At 43.0% G+C, this 22,633-nt stretch overlaps 1 protein-coding gene across 8 annotated transcripts in view; it reads right to left on the bottom strand.

Moving 5' to 3' along the window:
• The window catches only part of LOC117350105 (death-associated protein kinase 2-like), a 53,262-nt gene that overhangs the window by 12,669 nt on the left and 17,960 nt on the right, over nucleotides 1-22,633 (bottom strand). For 3 of the 8 annotated variants that reach the window (XM_033924083.1, XM_033924081.1, XM_033924089.1), the window contains exons 3-6: nucleotides 12,857-13,075; nucleotides 9,319-9,540; nucleotides 1,471-1,609; nucleotides 1,186-1,315 (exon numbers count right to left, since the gene is read on the bottom strand). In XM_033924083.1, the coding sequence (XP_033779974.1) occupies nucleotides 1,186-1,315; nucleotides 1,471-1,609; nucleotides 9,319-9,540; nucleotides 12,857-13,075 (710 nt within the window). Of the gene's footprint in view, nucleotides 1-1,185; nucleotides 1,316-1,470; nucleotides 1,610-9,318; nucleotides 9,541-12,856; nucleotides 13,076-18,542; nucleotides 18,614-22,633 lie in introns of all 8 variants that reach the window. The other 5 variants (XM_033924085.1, XM_033924084.1, XM_033924087.1 and 2 more) reach the window with 3 other exon arrangements.

Raw genomic sequence — 22,633 nt, 5'->3', positions numbered from 1 at the left:
TCAGGAGTCTATAAAAAAATAAAAGAAATATAAAACAATGATCCAAAAAAAGATTAAAATCATCGGACAACATAAAATATACTTAAACTGATATACAAATAACAGGGTGCCCACAAAAACACGCCTTGATTTTAAATGGTTACAAAATCAAAACTTAGTGGAATACGTTTATAAATAAGATGACACCAAATACAAGTCCCACAAAGCATGGTTAGCAAGATTTTACACAATCGCTGCAGAAGTTACAACCTTCAGATAATGCAACGCGACAAAATAAGCAGATGTTCCTGAAGTGGCCCCCGAGTTCACCGGACATTACTGTGTGACTTTTTCCTTTGTGGGTATAATGGCAATTATCTGCAGTAACGTATCACTGAAGCTAGAAACGCGATCGCGCTGGATATGTGGAGTAACAGGTGGGGCGCACATCGAGTGTATGTAATCAACAGAAACCATATGAAACTTTGAGTTGATGAAACTAAAGGTGAAAGAATATTCCAATAAATTTTGGCTTTGTAACCATTTAAAATCAAAGAGTGTTTTTTGTTTTTATGTGGAAAATGAATGTAAAAAAAATATACATAAAAATAATTAAGAATATGTAGAAACAGTATGATTTAAAGGACTGAACTAATGAAATAAGATTTACTATCAAAAGAATAAAAGAGAGAATTAAAAAATCTTATAAAGAGAGGCAACGTACCCAAATACTTTGCTGGCATGACACAATATTGGTTTGTGACTCCAGCATAGTATTTGGGTACGTTGCCTCTCTCTTTATAAGATTTTTTTTGTTCTCTTTTTTATTCTGTTGTAAGTGATGTTTTGATAGTAAATCTTATTTCATTGGTTCAGTCCTTTAATTCATGCATTAAAATATTCATTATTATTTTGATGTACATTTTTCACTTTATGTATATTTTATGTTGTCCAGTGGTTTAATCTTTTTGATCATTGTTTGTATTATATTTAAAAAAAATATATTTTATAGACTCCTGATGGAGGCCTTAGGGGCCGAAACACGAATCGTGTCGAGTCTTTTTAATGTCGTCCATTGATTTCCTCTTGTTAATTCATAGTGCACCACCTACTAAACTTCCACCTTCATTTGACAAGAGATTCCCGCTGCCCAGAGGTGCCTATAAGCATTGTCAGAATACAGGGTACAGTTAGTAGCTCACATACCGACGTACTGAGGGGTCCCACACAGGCTCTTGAAGGTCACCCCAGCTTCAATTTTCTGAGCCAGGCCGAAGTCAATAATCTTGATCTTAGGATTAGGCATGCTCTTCTCCAGCAGCATGATGTTTTCCGGCTTGAGTGGTAGGGGGAGGTAGGAAAGGGGAAAGAGAAAAAAGTGAGAGGCGCCACTCCGTGTCAGTAGCCTGGCCCATTTCACCTTCCCCCTCAAGGTGTGGCACTAAGGCTTCCCCAGTTCCCTTCCCCCTTGTGGGAGGGGTCGTACATTACCTTCAGGTCAAAATGAGCGATGTGGTGGGAGTGCATGTAGGCCACACCCTCCAGGATCTGCTCTAGGAACTCAATAGCTTCTGCCTCACTCAAAGCCTCCTTCTCCGCAATGAAATCAAAGAGCTCTCCCCCGCTGATGCTGTGAGAAACCAGAGGGTGCAGGTCAAAACGTTATACCGTAATTCTGTGCAACAGCCCCTCTGAGCCAGCATTCAACTGATGGGAAAGAAATTCTAGCGGAATAAATGACTGAACTATTCAGTAGGTATGTCAAAGAGGCAGCTGCGAGTTTTGCAAATGGAGTTAAGCAGATAGCAAGTGAGAATATCTCACAGGGCAGTCTTGAATTAACAATGTTCTTGGAAAAATCAGATTCGTGCAACCCTTCTTGTAACCTTTGTTTTTCCCACAAGATAGAGATCATATTATGAAATTGTACCCGAGAAGCTTTTTATGGGTCAAAAGATTTGGCTATTTCCTGACTTAAGAAAAGTTACACAAGAGCAAACAAAGGAATTCTTACAAATGAGGCAAGTGAGTTTCATTTTCACTTGGTGCCAAATTTTTATTGCGATTTCCATGCAAATGTTGTGCAACATATTCCTCTACGTAATCTATCTTTTTTTTGACTCGGATGAGCTGAAAATAGTTTTGAATGCAAGAAGATTGGAGCTTCCTGTAGTCTCGAGTGTAGAAGCACAGTAGCTGGTATTATGAAGAAATTTGACTCTTGTCAGTCCTTCCTTATTTGTTGGATATTTGATTGTTATTCCTTAATATAAATCCTGGCTTCAGGGGTAATTTTCTTTGAGACTCTTTCCCCCCTCCCCCTTTCTAGAGCACTCATGAACCTTGGACGTTTGTCTCCCCTCTCTCCCAATGCCTTGCAGGCCTTCAGCGGGCCTGCCATAAGCCCTGGTGGTCCAACGATGGGCCGAGACAGGAGGGATCCCTCCCGCCTTCTGTCCCTGCCGACTAACAGCTCTCCCTTTCCTCCCACCTCCCTGATTAATAAAACGCATGCCTTTAAAATCCCTGTTGGTCCCGCGGTGAACCAGGACAGGAGCGATCTGCCTACATTCTTGCCCTGCGCAGAGCCGCTGTCTGAATGGCTGCCGCGAGTTCTCACGGCAACCTCAAGAAACCGCAGAAACTGAGGTTGCTGTGGGATAAAACAGAGGATCTCTAATTAGACAATGAATGGTATCATCTCTCTCTTTCCCTTCTGCCAGGGTCACAAGTGTCTCTTACCCTCTCATCCAAAAAGCCCCTAAACCCTCCCCGGGTCTAAAAATACCAGGTGTGAAATGCTGGACACTGGGTGCCGGCAACTGGAGTCCTATTGTTCCAAAAAAACCGCACAGAACAAAGCCTGGAACCGCTGCACCTGCTGTCCCTGTCCCCCCTCCCATGAATTGACGCCATTACAAAGAAAAGTCCTCAAGGGGAGATTCAGTTACATTCTCTGCCTGCAAAACACAAGGAGAAATTCTATAACCAATCTGGGAAAACAGCTCAGGGTTTAGGAGGAGGGGGCCAGGGTTCAGAGCATGGGAGTTCTGCCAGCTTCAAAGCTCGGGGGAAAAAACACTCTTCCCTCCCCCCTCGACAGGGCATTTACTATCTCACCTTGGACTTATTTACATTTTTAAGAGATTTTGGAGGGGGAAACCCATCCCAATCTTTAATTTAGCTCAGACACTGGTGTGACATTCCTCAGCTAGCAATGCAACAGAGCAATGACAGCTCTAAATCTGGCCACCGGAGGTCACCGTTGCGCAATGATGACGATGCCCTCCCAACAGGAGATGTGTGGGTTGTGTCTCCTCCACTTCCAGCTGTCCAGGGAATCAAAATCAGGTCCCTCCATGGGGCAGTGATAAGTGCAATGAACCAGCCTTAAAAAGGGTGCGTTGAATTTTTCCTATGCACAGATTAAGGCGTTCTCTTTATCTGCTAGCACCGAATGGCTGTTAGAGCTGTCTCCCATGTGGTCAACTGGTAACAGAAAGGAGAACCCTCATCTCACTGACAAACATTTGACATGTGCTGCTAAAGCTCAGATCTTCCCCTTCTTGTCTACAGATGATATAGGCTGTAGTTCTCTCTGAGGCATCTTTAGAAAAAAAAAAAAAAAAAAAACTCAGTTCCTCTGCGTTTGGCCACTGGGGTTTTCATGCAGTAGGAAGTGGTCAACTGAAGGGAAACAGCAGGAAGTTTCAAGTTTAATAAAAATTTGTATATCGCCTACCAGTCTTCTAAGCGGTTTGTACATAATAAAATAGTATGCACAGAGCTGCTTATATCCCAGGCGAAGCGTCACCTTATTTTGTTCAGCTGAACCTCAAGGTCAGTTGCATTATAAGAGCATAAGAATAGCCTTACTGGGTCAGACCAATGGTCCATCAAGCCCAGAAGCCCGTTCTCACTATGGCCAATCCAGGTCCCCAGAACCTGACCAAAACCCAAGGAGTAGCAACATTCCAGAACCCCCAAAGATTCTAGAACCCCCCGAAGAGTATCAAGATTCCATACAGAATCTCATAGAGCAGCAAAGATTCCGGAGCCCCATATAAGAGCAACATTCCATGCTACCGATTGAGAGCATGGAATGTTGCTATGGACTTTTTCTCCAGGAACTTGTCCAAACCTTTCTTAAAACCAGCTACGCTATCTGCTCTTACCCCATCCTCTGGCAACGCGCTCCAGAGCTTAACTATTCTCCGAGTGAAAAAAAATTTCCTCCTATTGGTTTTCTACATATTTCCCTCTAACTTCATCAAGTGTCCCCTAGTCTTTGTAATTTTTGATGGAGTAAAAAAAAAAATAAAAATAAAAATCCACGTATACCTGCTCTACTCCACTCAGGATTTTGTAGACTTCAGTCATATCTCCTCTCAGCCATCTCTTTTCCAAGCTGAAAAGCCCTAACCATTAGTCTTTCCTCATATGAGAGGAGTTCCAACCCTTTATCATCTTGGTCCAGAATGACACACCTGGCTACTAGAAGGATTACAATATGCCTGTACCTGAAGTCAAGGAGGGTTAAATGACTTGCTCAACGTCATAAGGATTTGTGGTGGGTTTTGAACTGAGCTCCAATGACATGGCGACAAATTTTCCCCATCCCTGCGGGATCTCTTTATCCCCCGCAAGTTCTGTCCCTGTCCCTCCCACATTCCTGCAAGCTCTGTCCTCATCTGCACATAGATGATACCCATGTTGTATACTGTTATCTCATCTCTCAACCAGGATGGAAACAACAGTACGGGCGGATGGCTTGGAATCACTATGGGTTAAGCTACAGGGAGGAACTGGGGCAGACATTAAATTGGGTCTGTACTACCGCCCACCTGGACAACATGAAGAAATCAACCAGGACCTGGAAGCTGAACTGAGGCAGATATGCGGAAGCGGAAATGTGGTGGTGATGGGGGACTTCAACTATCCTGGGATAGACTGGAGTATTGGGCACTCAAACTGCGCTAGGGAGAACAAATTCCTAGAGGTCACGAGGGACTGTTTCATGGAGCAACTGGTCATGGAACCAACACGGGGTGACGCCACTCTTGACCTAATCTTCAACGGACTAGGGGGGCCAGCAAAGGAGGTGGCAGTATTAGCCCCGCTAGGTAACAGCGATCACAACACGATCCAGTGCAGGCTAGAAATTGGATCATTAAAGGGGAAAAGAACAACAACGACGGCACTCAACTTCAAAAAAGGAAATTATGATGCCATGAGGGAAATGGTGGGAAAGAAACTCAAAGGCAACATAGGGAAGATGGAATCCGTAGAAAAAGCCTGGATCTTACTAAAGGGAACTGTGCATGAAGCGCAAAACCGGTGCATCCCCAAGTTCAGGAAAGGGTGCAAAAAAAATAGAATAAAAAATCCAGTGTGGATAACAAATGCAGTGAAGAAGGCGATAAACGACAAGAAAGCATCGTTCAGAAAAAGGAAAAAAGACCAAACAGAGGAGAACCAAAAAGTGCACAAAGAACACCAGAAGGAGTGTCACCGAGTGGTTAGAAAAGCAAAAAGAGAATACGAAGAGAGACTGGCAAAGGAAGCAACAAACTTCAAGTCATTCTTCAGATACGTCAAGGGGAAGCAACCAGCAAGAGAAGAAGTGGGACCACTGGATGATGGAGACAGAAAGGGAGTAGTAAAAGAAGAGAAAGAAATAGCTGACAGGTTAAATGAGTTCTTCACGTCAGTCTTCACGATGGAGAATACAACCAACATTCCGGAACCCGAGGAGATCGCAATAGGAGACCAAGATGATAAGCTGGTCAATTTAGAGGTAAGCCAAGAAGATGTACTCAGGCAGATAGACAAACTAAAGAGTGACAAATCGCCAGGTCCGGATGGCATTCACCCAAGGGTACTCAAGGAACTAAAAAACGAAATAGCGGAGCCACTTCGACAGATATACAACCTATCCTTAAAAACCGGAGAGATCCCAGAGGATTGGAAAATAGCAAATGTTACGCCCATCTTCAAGAAGGGCTCAAGGGGCGACCCAGGAAACTACAGGCCGGTGAACCTGACCTCAGTCCCGGGAAAGATGATGGAGGCACTGATTAAAGACAGCATCTGTGAACACACCGAAAAAAATGGGAAGCTAGAACCGAGTCAACATGGCTTCTGCAAGGGCAGGTCATGCCTCACAAACTTATTGTACTTCTTTGAGGGGGTGAACAGCCAGGTGGATAAAGGGGAATCTATAGACATCATTTACCTTGACTTCCAAAAAGCCTTCGACAAGGTACCACACGAGAGACTGCTTAAGAAGATATGGAACCACGGGGTGCAAGGGGAGGTCCACCGATGGATCAAAAACTGGCTGGCAAACAGGAAGCAGAGGGTTGGCGTAAAGGGCCATTACTCAGACTGGAAAGGGGTCACGAGCGGAGTTCCGCAGGGGTCGGTGCTAGGACCGCTCCTGTTCAATATCTACATAAACGACCTAGAGGTGGGAACCAAGTGTGAGGTCATTAAATTTGCAGATGACACCAAACTATACAGCAGGGCTCAAACCAGGGAAGACTGCGAAGATCTCCAAAAGGATCTAACGCAGCTGGAAAAGTGGGCCGAAAAATGGCAAATGAGCTTCAACATAGGGAAATGCAAGGTCATGCACGTGGGGAAAAAGAACCCGATGTTCACATACAAAATGGGGGGAACACCACTAGGGGTCAGTAACCTGGAGAGAGACCTGGGAGTGATGGTAGACGCAACACTGAAGGCATCGGCGCAGTGCGCCACAGCCTCAAAGAAAGCAAACAGAATGTTGGGTATCATTAAGAAGGGTATTACGACCAGGACGAAGGAAGTCATCATGCCGCTGTATCATGCAATGGTGCGGCCGCATCTGGAGTACTGTGTCCAGTACTGGTCGCCGTACCTCAAGAAGGACATGGCATTACTTGAGGGAGTACAGAGAAGAGCAACTAAACTGATAAAGGGAATGGAAAATCTCCCATATACCGACAGATTGAAGCAGTTGGGACTTTTCTCCCTGGAAAAGCGGAGACTTAGAGGAGACATGATAGAAACCTTCAAGATCCTGAAGGGCATAGAAAAAGTAGACAGGGACAGATTTTTCAAATTATGGGGCACCACAAGTACAAGGGGGCACTCGGAGAAATTGAAAGGGGACAGGTTTAGAACAAACGCTAGGAAGTTCTTTTTCACTCAGAGGGTGGTGGATACATGGAACGCGCTTCCAGAGGCTGTTGTAGACAAGAAAACCTTAAATGGTTTCAAAGAAGGTTTGGATAGATTCCTAGAAGAAAAAGGGATTGAAGGGTATAGATAGGTATAGACCACTACTCAGGCAATGGGCCTGATGGGCCGCCGCGGGAGCGGACCGCTGGGCAGGATGGACCTATGGTCTTATGTTCTTATCTCCAAGTTTTTAACCGATTATACTTATTCAATGTGTTATGTTCATACATTCGTATTTATTTATTTCGCTCTCCATAATGAATACTGCTTTTACATTTAAAGGGGAATTCATCAAGGGGAGCTGACCAATTTAGCATGTGCTAATGATTTATCATATCCTAAATGCTAAAGACACCCATTATATTTCTTTGGCCATCTTGGCGTTTAGCAGACGCTAAATCAGTTGGTGCCCCTTGATGAATTCCCTCTTTAGGACTGCTGTTTCTTTATTTGCTTGGTTTTATTATAAGCTTATGGTATTATGTAATTATTTTATGATTTGATACAAGTGATTTTATATGTTTTATTAACAGTTTTCTGCCCCTGATGCAGCCTGACAAAGGGCAAAACACGGTCCATGTTCTTTTATCTAACACTGAAGGTCTCGCTACGTCTTGTCAGGTAGAACCCATCGTTTCAGCCGCCCTGCTGCGGCTTTCTTCAGGGTACGCTCTGAACTCCGCAGTGCGACTCTGTAAATCGTGGGCCCACTGACCTGATTTGGGAACAGGGCCGTCCGGCCAGCTTGAAACCCGCAACAAGCACGACGCCGGCTGCGAAAACCAAAACGGAGCATTCTCCGGCATTTACTGATGGTAGCTTGTTCCTATTCCGTCTCTAAACCGCTTCGCTCCTCTCCACAAAATCCCCTTACAATCCCTCCACTCCGTCATATCGTTTACGACACCACGCGTAAAATCATTTTCTCGGTCACTGCCCCAACTATCTCGGACTCTGCATCCAAACGCAAATCAAATCTCAAAACATTTCGACATAAGCCAGCTTCGACCGACTGAAACATCCTCTTTAACCCTTTCCCTTCTGTGTCTCCCTCTTACTTTCCTTTTCTATTTTTTTTTTTAATGCGATGTAACTTTTACCCCTTTACCCCTTATGTACCGCGTTACAGTTCTTTGTTGTTCGTATCTGTCTGTCTTTGAATATCTTCTTTATTTTATATTTTAACTGTTTGTAAACCGCTTCGACTGGGGGGTCCTATAACGAAGACGCGCTAAACGCTAGCATGACCATTATATTCCGTGGCTGCGTTAGTGACTAGCACGCCTTAGGAAAAGGACCCCTTAATGATAGGCGGTATATGAAATGAAAATAAGACTTGACACTTGATTATGTTTGTGCGTTCAGTTCTGCGATTTATAATAGGTAAAATTTGTTTAATGGGTTTTTCATGCATTTCAGTTTGTGTATTTTTACCTGCCTTGTTAATACACAGGCTATAGATGAAACACAAAAATAAATCCATTCACACATATGCGCATTGATTAAAGTGCTTTATAAATCAACCCCAGCCTCCCAGCAAAGAGTGCACCTTCTGGACAAGGCATTCTAGCCAGCTGTATTCAGAGACCTTATAAACTGAACCCTCTGCTGTCAAAACTTGTAACATTATTTATTTGCACAGAAGAACTCAGAGATGTCTGTCCCTGATAAAATTTGTTGAAAAATAAAACAAAAAAAAAGGGGGGGGGGGAACAACCTTCCAGCAAACACCAAGATTGATGACCCTCTCATTTTTACCTTGCTATGGTCCGACAGAGGAGCTACAGTCCTCTTGAATGGCAAAAGTCAAAATAATACATCCTATATTTTGCCTATAATTTCACAAATAGCATCTGTGTACAAGTATAAAGTTTTTCTATGTCATTCTAGACCACTCATTCTCAATCAGGTTCTAGAAGATTCCCCACCCCTCTTCCATTCAAGGCTGCCATGTGAATATGCATAAGATATATATTTCCATATATTTGATTTAACAAATCAAGTTAGTTGGTTTTTTTTTGTGTGTGTGTGTAGGGGGTTGGGACACTTTAGGACCAGAAATGGGAACTTCGGTTCTAGATCACCCAAAGCCTTGTTTGCTTCCAGTACACTCACAGTTCCAGGATGAGCACCATCTCAGCTTTGCTGGCAAAGACGTCATGGAGTCTCATGATGCTTGGATGTTGCAGCTGCTGTAGAATGGACACTTCCCGCTCCACCTGCTCCCGGTCCAACCCCAGGCGGCTGCCTTTACATTTCCGTGTCTTGATAAACTTGCTAGCGTAATAGGAGCCCGAGCTCTTCTCTCGGCATTTCTTCACCACGCCAAAGTGGCCACTGCGTAAAAAGAAATGGCAGAACCAAATCACAGAAAGGCATCCTCTTTTGGGGAGGAAGGACGGTCAAGACGGAGAAGATTCAAAGCAATTTAGAAGGCAAGAGAGAACGGTCAGTGTTGTCACGAAAGGGAAGGAGAGGGAAGTGAAACACAGATGAAGCTGTCTAGGATACGAGGTGCTACTAATAATTCTAAAGAGACAGTCTGCACTGATGAGATAGACAGCCAAGACACATCAAACCGCCTTGAGAACAGCGCTTAATGAACATAGAAATATAGAAACATAGAAGATGACGGCAGAAAAAGGGCTATAGCCCATCAAGTCTGCCCACCGTACTGTCCCTTCCTCTTAAGTCTATACCTAGTGACTAATTATTCAGATTGACTCTCTTAGGGATCCCCTCTTTCCTCCTCTGACCCTCGTAGGGATCCCACATATGTATCCCATTTATTCTTGAAGTCCAGCACGCTGTTGGCCTCGATCACCTGCGCTGGAAGCTCATTCCAACGGTCAACCACTCTTTCTGTGAACGTATATTTTTAGAACACAGAGTTTGCATGTAAATTTCTCCAAAAGACAAAACCATTGAATGTTGAGAAGGGTGTAAATGTGGCTTCCCCTCCTCCCCAAAATTAAACTCTTAACCCTGCTAATGCATGAAAGAATTTTTTTTTTACATTTACTGAAGCATTAATTTACTATACAAAATTCTTTACAGTTACACTATAGCATGCGTTTTGATCTCTCTCTGTACATGTGCTTGGGGGTTTTTTTTTAAACCTATAATGTCATGACTAAACATGGGTCATTCAGAAGACAAACTTCCATATTTTTATCTGTACAATTTTCTGTTTCTGAGTTTTGCACTCAAGTTTCTTGACATAAGGCCTATTGGTAAGCCATTTAGACTGTCTACAATGCCAATATCAAATCACAGGCATTACACAGATATATAACAGGAATGGCCGATACAGGAGATACTGTAGGTACGCATCCTTCTGTTATAGAAACTGAATGTCCCGAGTCTGTCCTTCACGGATATCGAGTCCTGGCAGGGTAGACGTAAGGAGGGAGTATGAGATTACAGGTTAGCTGGGCAAAGAGAGGGTCAGAATAGAGAGCAAGGGATCGGGCAATCAAGGAAATAATAATAAATGATTTTATTCTTATATACCACCAAAGCCATGATAGTTGGAGGGGGTTTACAACAAGAAGTGCTGGACAACCGGGGAATAACGCACAATATAAAATCATCAGTATATACATACAGTGTGAAAGTAAGAACAGTAAATCCTTAACTCGCATAGCGTTTTCTTCATTCCTCAGAGCAAAATTTATTAGCAATCCCATCCTTGAATCGTATTAACACTAGAAGAAACACTATCTTTTCAGTAGTTGCCCCAACCCTCTGGAATTCGGCAGCAAATGCGCTAAGAGAGATAACTAATCTTGAGAAATTTAAATCTTTTCTTAAGATGCTTTTCAAGTGTAAATGTTCTTTTAAGGATTTTAAACATTTTTATCTTTTATAAGTCCGCTTGTATTGGGCTTACTTGTTTTTAATCCCTCCCTTTTGTTTATATATATATATATATATATCTTACTTTTCTTTAATCATTGTAGTTCTCCCCTTTTTTCCACTCGTACCCTATGTCTAATCGTGTATGTTTACTTTGATAAAATTATGTTTAATTGTATTATTTGTTTTTACCCTATTTTAAAATAAATGATAACGTGGTATATCAAATTTGTAATAAACTTGAAACTTGTATCAATGGGACAATAATAATGAGGACTGATCCAGTCCTAGGTTTGCCTATTGCTTGATTGGAGATACAGTTTCTATTTTACTTTTTTTTAACCAACATTTTTCTATACTGCTTAAAAAAAACTAAACGGTTCACATGAGTTAAAAAACAAACGTCATAATTATGACAAAACTAAAATCTTAAAACGAACAGGGGAGAACTCTTTTCTTTTCCAGAGAACGGTTACGTCATAAGAACGCGGTGAGAAGCCATTGGGGTTTTAGCGGTTTCTTGAACTGAAACCGATCGATACATTGTTGCAACTGACCCACCAAAGCATTCCACATCTTAACACCAGCTCTGCAAAGTAACCTTGCCTCCTTGTGGTTAATAGATTTAAATTTTCAGATCGTAAACATCTGCTTGGTTTATAATTCACAATGACTTGTTGAAAATACCAGGGCGTTTTGATGATCAAACAGTTGGATGGATCACAGAAATAACCTTGTGTCGTACCCGAAACAAAACTGGTAACCAGTGTAATTTCTTCAAAATGGGCGTCGTATGCGTCATCCTATCTACACCCAAAATGTTACCTAGGATCAGTCCCATTGGGTTGATGGTCACCCCGCCGATGAGGTAGTTATGTCACTGGAGTGGATAAATATATGGGAAACCAGGACTATTAGACAAACGAAGATGCCATTTTTATGACTTACTAGTCAAAACGTCCAAGTGGACATTTTTAAAACTGACTTTCTAGATGACTTTCTGGCCATTTTGTCTCCAGTGCATCTCAATATTAGGGGGGGGGGGGGGTGCTACAGACATTTTGGGCAGGATTAGGACAGGCTTAGATAAAGAAATGGGGGAAGCCACTGCTTGCCCTGTATCAGTAGCATGGAATATTGCTACTCCTTGGGTTTTGGCCAGCTACTAGTGACCTGGATTAGCCACCATGAGAACGGGCTACTGGGCTTGATGGACCTTTGGTCTGACCCACTAAGGCAATTCTTATATTCCTAATCAAACATTTTAGAAAAAAATCCAGGGCACAATTTGGACGTTTTGAGCTAGATCTGTTTTTAATATGAATAAAGGCCAAAAAGGTGCCCAAACTGACCAGATGTATACCTAGCACTCTTAATGTGGAGTTCACAGCAGTGCCCTCTAGGGTGCCCCACCGCTGTGCTGGCATGTCTGTGTGGCCTGTCTATTAAAAATTCTGGCCCCTCCTATATGTAAATAGCTCGTTTTGGACATTTTTAGTTTGTTTGTTTGGTTTTATCGATAATGGGAAATAAATTAGATATAGCTGGACAACATATCTAGTTGGGACATTTTTGAAAACAAAAGTTAAGACTTTCTCGAAGGTTCACAAATGGCCATTTCTTCCATCCGATATTTGGGCGTCCTGCGGGAAATGTCCAAAGCTGGACTCAGATGTCCTAGTGAAAATGGCCCTCCACACGTCGTACAAAACAACGACCAAAGTGGGGCTAGAACTGAAACCAGAAAGAATAGCCAGTGACCAGTATCCTCCCTTTCCCTCTGGGGGGGTCTTACCTGCCCAAGTTCTCCAGCATCTCATAGAGGGACTCCACATCCTCGTGCTTGAAGTCCGCCATGGTTGGGCTCAGGGCTTCGTCCTCGTCACTCAAAGGCTGCCAAGCATCCTCTGGGCAGCTGCGCTCGCCCTGGCCAGACATGAGAAGAAAAAGGGAGATGAGTAGAGCACGACACGCACAAAGAGGATCAGGGAATTTATTCAACCGGAAGCTGCAACTGTTGAACATTTAAAAAAAAAAATAAAAAAAAAAATCACAAAACATACAATCGTCTCTAAAACACAGAGGGACCGTTTTACTGAGCTGTGCTAAAAAGTGGCCAGTGCTATCCCCAGCATGGAAGTCAAATGGCCCCATTTTCCTGGACTCCCATGTGCTAGTTTCTCCATTAGCGCATGGCCATTAGTGCATGAGTACTTACCGACATCTATTTTCTAGGTGACAAGGGCCCATGTGGTAATCCTGCACTAATCGGTTAGCATGGAGAAATATAGCTGCGCCGATGAATGCGCAACACGTGTACTCTCCACCCCCAGTACTAAAAAAGAAAATCCATTTTTTAGCGTATGGGAAGCACGTGCCGATCTCCGTTGTAGTGGTTTGTAACTTGCTGTAAGCTTACCGCAGCTTCGTAAAAGGGCCCCAAAATCCCAAACATTGCGATATAATTTGTACCCAGGTAACACATTGTCCCATCGATTGTCCTCCTTCCAGCAGGTCTCCGAGATGCCCATTATATCTACCTCTTCATTTAGTGCTAAATATGACCTTCTTGTATGATCCCTATTTGTTCTTTAATATCTATATATTGTAGTCCTTTTCCCTCTCGTTCCAGTTAATTCATGTTTTTATATTTTGTATACGTCCTTTGCCTTTATGTTTGTTGAGTTAGTTTTTGTTTTTTCCCCGTTTTGTTATTAATTGTTGTAAAATTATTTTACTTCTATAAAACCGCTTTGAATTCGATAAGGCGGATATCAAATTTTAATAAATCTTGAAACCTTAAAAACCTTTTTTAGGCTTCAATCATTTGTATACAGACACTTTCTTTGCATCTACAGGCTACTTAGAAGTCCACTGGGATAATTTGCATCCTTCACTCTGCTCTCCCCTTAAACACTCCTGGCTTCCTTTCACCATTATTGAAACCTCTCTATTGGGAGTAGAGAATAATACAGGGGCAAAAAAATGTGTCCCCGTCTCTGCGGACTCTGTCCTCATCCCCACAGACTGTGAATCTCTCATCCCTGCACCATCATCTCAAACATGCCTTGACACTTCGGCGCTCCGTCTGCCTCGTGGGTCCTGTTCGTGGAAAGGGGAGCATTTCCAAAAAAATGCTACCCTGGAGGATCTGGATTTCAGCTTTCTACCCAAGATCCTAAATTTGGCTTCCAGAACCTCTCACCCATATTTTCCTATCTCACTGGTACCTACATGTACCAAGACAGCTGGCTCTTTCCCAGCACTATCTAAAATCCTATTTAGGTGATGCATAAGATCCACCACCTTGGCACCAGGCAGGCAAGTGATCAGGCAATTCTCATTTACACCAACTACAACAGCTATCGTAACCCTTCACTGCTGGGCAGAAGCTCCTGGGGACACATCCTCAGTGCAAGAGGATATCGCATTCCCTGGTGGGCACGGGTTTTCTGTGTTTCCCCAATGAATATGCATGAGATCTATTTGCATGCACTTCTTTTATTGTATGCTAATAGATCTCATGCATATTCATTGGGGAAATCCTGAAAACCCGACTGGATTGCGGCCCTTGAGGAGGGACTTTGACACCCCTGTTCTGTAGATCAGTGGTTCCCAACCCTGTCCTGGAGGACCACCAGCCAGTCCATTATATGCAAATTTCTCTCATGCATATTCATTAGGGCTATTCCGAAAACCTGACTGGCTGGGAGGTCCTCCAGGACAGGGTTGGGAACCACTGCCCTAGACTAAGACATTGTTTGCCTACTCAGGTTTGCCAAGAAAGTAAATTCTTATCTTCATAAAAGTACCGATGAGGGAGCTACCAGCACCGTGAATCTCGGCTGCTCTTCAACAGCTTTTGAGGGTTTTTTTTCATTCTAAAAGAATGTGTCTGCAGCTGCTTTGTTACCCATAAAAGGACTTCATATCATAAATAAAGAATCATAATGATTCCCCGTAAGATAACACATCTATTCCCGTGACACACAACTGGCGAAAGTCCAGAGTTTGTAACAGATAAACCGCTTGTGGATGGACAGGGAGGATGCACCCTCATCTACTCACAGCTTAAGCATATTTTATGCTAAGAAAGATGATTAAATGAAAGCCACCCAGGGCCATGCGGTCACTTGCAGAGCGCCTGTGTGAGGCCATTGAACTGCTGAAGTTACTCTGGGACTAAGCCAGAAAGGAGCTGGCTCGTTTCCAGAGTGCCACATACAGATTCTGAACACAATAACAGAAAATGCTCAGCTGTGCTTTCTAGATTCTTGCCGGGTGGTGACAGAAGAGTTTTACACAGTAACAAGTGAACCCGCTAAGAACACTGCAAATTCTTCCTGGCAGATAGCCAAGAGGAACATCCATAGGCCATTATTGAGATGGCTTGGGGAAATCCACTGTTTAACTACTTGGGACCCGAGTTGGCCACTGTTGGAAACAGGATACTGGGCTTGATGGACCTTCGATCTGTCCCAGTACTGCAAGTCTTATGTTCTTATATGAGCCAAGTATAGGACAATTGTGACATCCCTTATGAGGTTGGCTCTTAGGCACTGGTGGAATGAGGCTTTATGACATCACAATCTAAGCTCTGGAATGTTGCTACTCTTTGGGTTTCTACCAGGTACTTGGGACCTGAGTTGGCCACTGTTGGATACTGGGCTTGATGGACCTTCTGTCTGTCCTAATATGGCAACTCTTATTTTCTTAAGCAAGTCCAAGTATAGGATAGTCAAGCCATTGCGATATCACCGATGAGATTGGCTCTTAGGCATTGGTGAAATGAGGCATTATGACATCACAATCTAAGCTCTGGAATGTTGCTACTCTTTGGGTTTCTGCCAGGTACTTGGGACCTGAGTTGGCCACTGTTGGATACTGGGCTTGATGGACCTTCTGTCTGTCCTAATATGGCAACTCTTATTTTCTTAAGCAAGTCCAAGTATAAGATAGTCAAGCCATTGCGATATCACCGATGAGATTGGCTCTTAGGCATTGGTGAAATGAGGCATTATGACATCAATCTCAGCTCAGGAATGTTGCTACTCTTGGTTTTTGCCAGGTACTTGCGACTTAGATAGGCCTCCCTCAAGACGGACTACGGGCTAGATGGACCATTGACCTGATCCAGTAAAGGCTATTCTTATGTTTTTATTGCAACACACTACAAGAGCTCTCTATCTTTTCACTTCTAAAGCCCCCTCCTACCCTTAACCACAAATAATTTTTCTGCAGACCTATTAAATAAAATAGAAATATACATGTTAATAGATTACCTTTTACTTTTTGGTAGATATTATGGCCATCCTAAAATCTTCTGTTGAACCTCAGACCTTCTGCTTCCAGTTCAGAACCACTGCAACCTCTTTTCCCCATGTTACTCAGCTCCACAAATGATGCACTTATAGTGTTTTAGAAATAGCCGATATCGTTCAAGAGAAGCTGAATATTGCACTGAGGGGTGAGAGAGGGCTAGCCGAGGAAGCATTACGACTCCTTTGACAGTAGTATTTCAATTTTAAAAGCCTACACGTGGTTTTATGTGGTTTCCTCCGACTTTCTCAGAATTTACAGCCCAAGGCCTCACCCTTGGCTTTGAACAACCCCTCCCTGTCTAGCTGAGACGCAGAAACAAAATCGCTCAAAATAGGATGAGACAGTGACGTCCTAAAAAAAAAAAAAAAGCTCACCTAAGGGTTTCTGCTGTTAGTTTAAATGGGAAATCGAACATTTTACAAAAATGGTGTGATGAGTTAGGAATCCAAATATCACTTCCTGATTTTAGTCAAGCTATTCATCGGTTGCCTAAAATTATTACGGGCTGTGTTTGGAGGGAATGTACCTATAGAAGGTTACATAGGGCATATTTCTCACAAGTGCAAGCTTTTCATGCGGACTTAGTTAATTCTCCTAATTGTATTAAATGTGATAAAGCTCTTAATACGCTATCTCATGCATCGTGGCAATGTCCTCTTATTAAGTCATTCTGGTCTGCCATCCTATTATATTTGGGTTCATTATGGAATAGTTCATTAGTGGAATCCCCAAGGGGGGGTGTTATTTGGCAAAGCTGCTGCTTGTGGGGTATATGGACAAGGGAGAAGCATTTTATTTCAAAAGGCATGTACGATTGGTCACAAATGTATTTTGCAATATTGGCTACAGAAAGATCCTCCTGGTTTTCGGCATTGGAGGAACCAACACCATCGTTTACTTTTATTTGAGGTTTTGGAGGTTCGTAGATTTCCCAGACGAACTCGTCTCTTTTTGAAAATCTGGGACCCCTATATTCAAAATCTTTCCTCTAGCGCACCAAGTATGATTCTTAATGTTTTACACTGAAGCTTTGGAAACATTCATTGCATCCCAATACCTGGTAATTTGTGTCACCTTCCATTCGGGGGGGGGGGGGGGGGGGAGGAGGAGAAGGGAACAGGGAGGTGTAGGGGTAGGATGGAATAGGTCATATGGAAATATATTTTGGAGGAATGATAGAAATATGTATGGAAATATCATAATTGTGAATCTAATTGTAATGAATCTCTCTTTGTATTATATTATTGTATATTGACTCGATTCCTTCAATAAAATGGGAAATGGCAGCCCTTAACCTCAGGGAGCCAGTCCTGGTTTTACCTCGGAAAAGCACGCAGGAAGTTTCAAGCTTTGCTTGAGGAAATCGGAATCACACATTCGTGTGTGCATTGTGGGTAAACTCAGGACTGGCTTCCTGATCGGGAGCATAAATCTTCTTGTACTGCACAAAAAGTAATACCACAGAGCAGTGGTTCCCAACCCTGTTAAGCTCTGTTTCTATGTGAGCCAATCAAGCCATTGTGACATCACTGCTGAGGTTGGCTCTTAGGCATTGGTGGAATGAGGCATTATGACGTCACAATCTCAGCTCTGGAATGTTGCTGCTCTTTGGGTTTCTGCCAGGTACTTGGGACCTGGGTTGGCCACTGTTGGAAACAGGATACTGGTCTTGATAGACCAAAAGTCTGTCCCAGTATGGCAATTCTTATGTCCTTATGTACAATGAATATGCCAAGGAGGCAATGTATGGAAATCTATCTCCTGCATACTCATTGTGGATATCTTGAAAACCTGATCTGCCTGGGGCTCTTGAGGACCAGAACTGCCTACCCCTGGTATAGAGCCATGAGGCAATTTAAGGTTCTTGGAAACAGTAAATAGGGTGGACACAAAGATATTTGATGCCCTAAGAAAACCTTCGGGGTAGATCAAGACCCTACATTCCCCACCCCAACCCCTGTAGTCCAGCATCCTTCCTTCCTCTTCTTTCCTCTACAGGGTGCCCAATATCTCATCTCCACTTTCCCCTCTGCCTAGTAATAAATATTCAACCCAAGCCACCAAGCTTGAACACCATGAATCAGAAGATGCCATCATCTGGTAACAGAGCCCATCACCACACCCAGGCTCCCTCCCGAGATCAGGAGATCGCCCCTCACCTCAGGAACTTCTGAAGGGGTCCTGGCCCCATCCCTGGCAAGACCTGGAACCTGTACGCTTTCGGCCATTGCTGGAAATAGAAGAGATTGATCATTAACACCTCAGAAAACCACAGAATCGCCCCATCCACAGTTAGAAGGAAAATCTTCTGTCACTCCCTAACTGGAAAGCACCAGAGAGGTTTTGAAGGAACTTTCCAGTGCTGCCTGGAATAGACATGGCTGACCTGTCAGCATGGCCGATACAGCTGCTGAATCCCCTTATTTCAATCCTGGGATTTGTCTTCCTACTTTATTGCAAGGTAAAGGAGGACAGGAAAAATGGGGACAAATATGTTTACTGGCCCCCAATCTACCCTTTTCTATAGGCATACATGCCCAGTGCTCCTTGGAACTAACTGGAAGACCGATTCATACTGTTGCAAGGGTTGGGTTGGCCAAGACAAGCACTCTTAGCCTTATGGGGGAAAGATAAGGTGAGTGTAATTAAACTCTGGAATTCTGATGGTGGAGGACTCACCTAATGGTTAGAGCACCAGGCTGAGAACTAGGGAAGCCAGGGATCAAATCCCAAGTAGCTCCTTTTGGCAACTCACTTAAGCTTCCATTGTCCAAGATACAAACTTAGAAGTCTATATTCAGAATGATGTTACTGGTGAGCGGTCCATCCATAGATGAACTGCAACACTGTCCCGAAGCCTTTAGGGATTTGAAGGGCTTCGGGGCATTCCCTGGACAGCGGCCACTAGCGCAGCTTTGTACAAAGGGGATTCTTTTTTTTAATTGGCAATGATAATTGAAAGCACCATTAAGAAAACAATTTTGAAAATGAATTTGCCGGTAGGTGCCTACCCCTTTGAAGCAGGAATCTACACCAAGACACCTACCAGCAAGTAGGCACAGTTATGGGCGGATTCGGAACGGAGGTTGGGCGTGGGTCGACTTAGGCACCTACCCTAGATGCACTCATTTAGGCCACAAAAACCCTGGCCTAAACAGCAGTGCGCCTAAGGATTCAACGCCTACTGGCGCTTAAGAACGCTTGGATGCCACTAGGCACCATTCTGTCAACAGCACCTAGCGGTCGACTGACAACCACACCGAACAGTGCCTAGGAGTCCAACACCATTTACCGAATCAGAACCTAACAGCTTAAGTTGCGGAGTGACCAGCTCAGTGGGGTTTAACCGGGCAAGAGCTTCTGGCCAGGTAAACATTTGTGAATATCGGGGCCTTATTTGCAGCACGTCTTTTTCTCTCCAAGTATTTTTCAAATACCGTAAATAAAGAATTTTTTTAAAAAAAAATACCAAGCTTTTAATATTCTGCACTTGTAGAAGTGTCTTATTCATGGTCAACTCCTTATATAACTTCCTGTTTTCAATACAATACATTTGCCCGTTTTAACTACGGATCAAAGCAGCCTCAAAAATAACACACAGATAGGGTTACTAGACGTCCGGATTTCCCCAGACATGTTCTCCTTTTAAGGACACGTCCGGGGGCCCAGACGGCTTTTCAAAACCCGGCACTTTTCCCTACGTGCCCTCATGACTATATTGTCTATTTGGCTTAATATACTGCCAATTGGGCCTATGAAAAGGCTTCAAAGCAGTTTAAAAATGAAGGAACAGAAACGAACAAGTAGAAGTGACAAAGCAGAGGGAAATGGAGGGGAGGGTCAGATAATGGTATCTTTGAAAACTTTATTAAAGAAATGGGTTTTGAAGAGTTTCTTGAAGGCAGATAGTGTCGGTTTGTTTCCGATGTGAAGGAGAAGGCCATTCCGTAACTCAGGAAGGAGAAGGGAGTCCATTTCTCCAATCTTCTTCACACCACACACACTGCCCAACTCCAGAAATGTCCATCATAGGAGTCAGCTCTCTGGATGAGAACCCGCAATACTGAGCAAGCCCATGGTAGGGGTAGTTGGTATCATGTTGAGCACCTCTGACCATTTTGAAATGTTGGCACCTCTGTCTCTTCTGTTATGAGCAACGAAATATTGTAGTTCCCAAACTGGAAACCGATTACTTGAATCCGCCCTTATCAAACTCTGTAAATAACCTCCCAATCATGATGTCTACTTCAGCTCCCACTGATAGGAAGATTCACAGACTGTCCAAGACTGACCGAGTGGCTAATTCTGTGAAGGAAACCTTGAACACTTCATTTTAGGAGGCAATAATTAGAACATGAGAATAGTCTTGCTGGGTCAGAACAATGGTCCATCTAGCCCAGTATCCCATCTTCATGGTGGCCAATCCAGGCCACAAGTATCTGGCAAAAAAAACCCCCAAATAGTAGCTACACTCCAAGCGGAATCCCAAAGAATAGCAAGGATTCCGGAATCCCAAAGAGTAACAAGGTTCCGGAATCCCAAAGAGTAACAAGGTTCCAGAATCCCAAAGAGTAACAAGGTTCCAGAATCCCAAAGAGTAGCTACACTCCATGCGGAATCCCAAAGAGTAACAAGGTTCCATGGTACCGATCCAGGGAAAGCAATGAGAAACTGGGGCCATGATGCAGCTCAAGTCAACTGTAGTCTTCCCAGTTATCAAGAAATGGTGGAGGACAAGATGAAGATTTTGGAAATAGGTTCGAACATATACAGTCCACACATCATTGGGTATATTACAGGACTGGAGGAAATGAGAACTACTTCCACTTGGACTGTGTCCTGTCAAATGCTAGCATCATGAACATTGAACTGGAGTTTGCCCATCTCTTGGAACTGAACTGAATGTTTTTGAGAAGCTGAAGTTCCTGCGGCACCAGAGATGCCCATTTCCTCTGACAACAGCCCAGTTAATGGGACTACCATCCATTTATGTTTTCAGAAAAGAAGGGGCTGGATGATCTGGCAGATCAAAAGGCTCGAGGCCGATTACATTAAAAGGAAGCAAGTTTATTTCAGGAAAAAAACATGCCGTAATTAACGTCATGTCTTGGGTGATAGTACAAAAAGAGTAATTTTAAGAACATAAGAATTGCCTAGCTAGATCCCAAATAAAACAGATTTATGCTGCTTATCCTAGGAATAAGCAGTGGATATCCCCATCTCAATAATGGCCTATGGACGTCCCTTTTAGGAATCTATGCAAACTTTTTAAACCCTGCTAAGCTAACTGATTTTTACCATATTCTCCAGCAATGAATTGCAGAGTGTAATTACATGTTGTGTGAAGAAATATTTTCTCTGCTTTGTTTTAAATCTACTACCTAGTAGCTTCATCGCATGTCCCCTAGTCCTAGTATTTTTTGGAAAGAGTAAACAAGCGATTCACATCTACCCTTTCCACACAAGTTAGTATTTTATAGACTTCCATCATATCCCCCCCGAGCCGTCTCTTCTCCAAGCTGAAGAGCCCTAACCACTTTAGCCTTTCCACATAAGGAAGTCATCCCAAACCTTTTATCATTTTTGTTGCCCCATCTCTGTACCTTTTCTAATTGTCTGTCTATGAGAACAATGTTAATAATAATAATAATAATAACAGCTTATATACCGCAATACCGTGAAGTTCTATGCGGTTTACAAAGATTAAGCAAAGGTACAAATTGAGTGACTTTAAGAGGGGAGGAAGAAAGAGGGTTAATAGGACAGGAAATCCATTTTTGAGGAGAGAGTGATCAATAGAACAAGTTAATCGCTCTAGAGGGGAGAGAGAAGAGAGGATCAGTTGTCTAGATACTTTAGGAACAGGTGTGTTTTCAGACGTTTCCTAAATTCCTCATAAGTAGTGGGTGAAAGCAATTGTTCTATGTTAAGTGTTATGTTAGAAGAAAGATTTTTTTTTTAAAAAGCTATTTATAAAATAATTTTCTTGATTGTTTAATTTAAAAAGAACCTTAGATGAAGTGACAACAGCATATCCAGATGTTTAGGCCCAGGCTAGGGTTGTGGGCTGACAGCAGCTCTTCCTTTTTGAAGGAGTATCAGAACTACAAGCCCCTGCATGCAACAGGAGTAAAACCAGGACTGGATTAATAAGGTGGCAACTATATCCGTTAATTAAAATGGAAGATTTGTCACTTCAGTAAATTCAAAACCAGAACAGAAACTAACAAGGAGAGACTAAATGAACAAA

This window comes from Geotrypetes seraphini, chromosome 16 (assembly GCF_902459505.1).
Source record: "Geotrypetes seraphini chromosome 16, aGeoSer1.1, whole genome shotgun sequence".
Lineage (NCBI taxonomy): Eukaryota > Metazoa > Chordata > Amphibia > Gymnophiona > Dermophiidae > Geotrypetes > Geotrypetes seraphini.
This window is presented reverse-complemented; position numbering and strand designations above follow the sequence as displayed.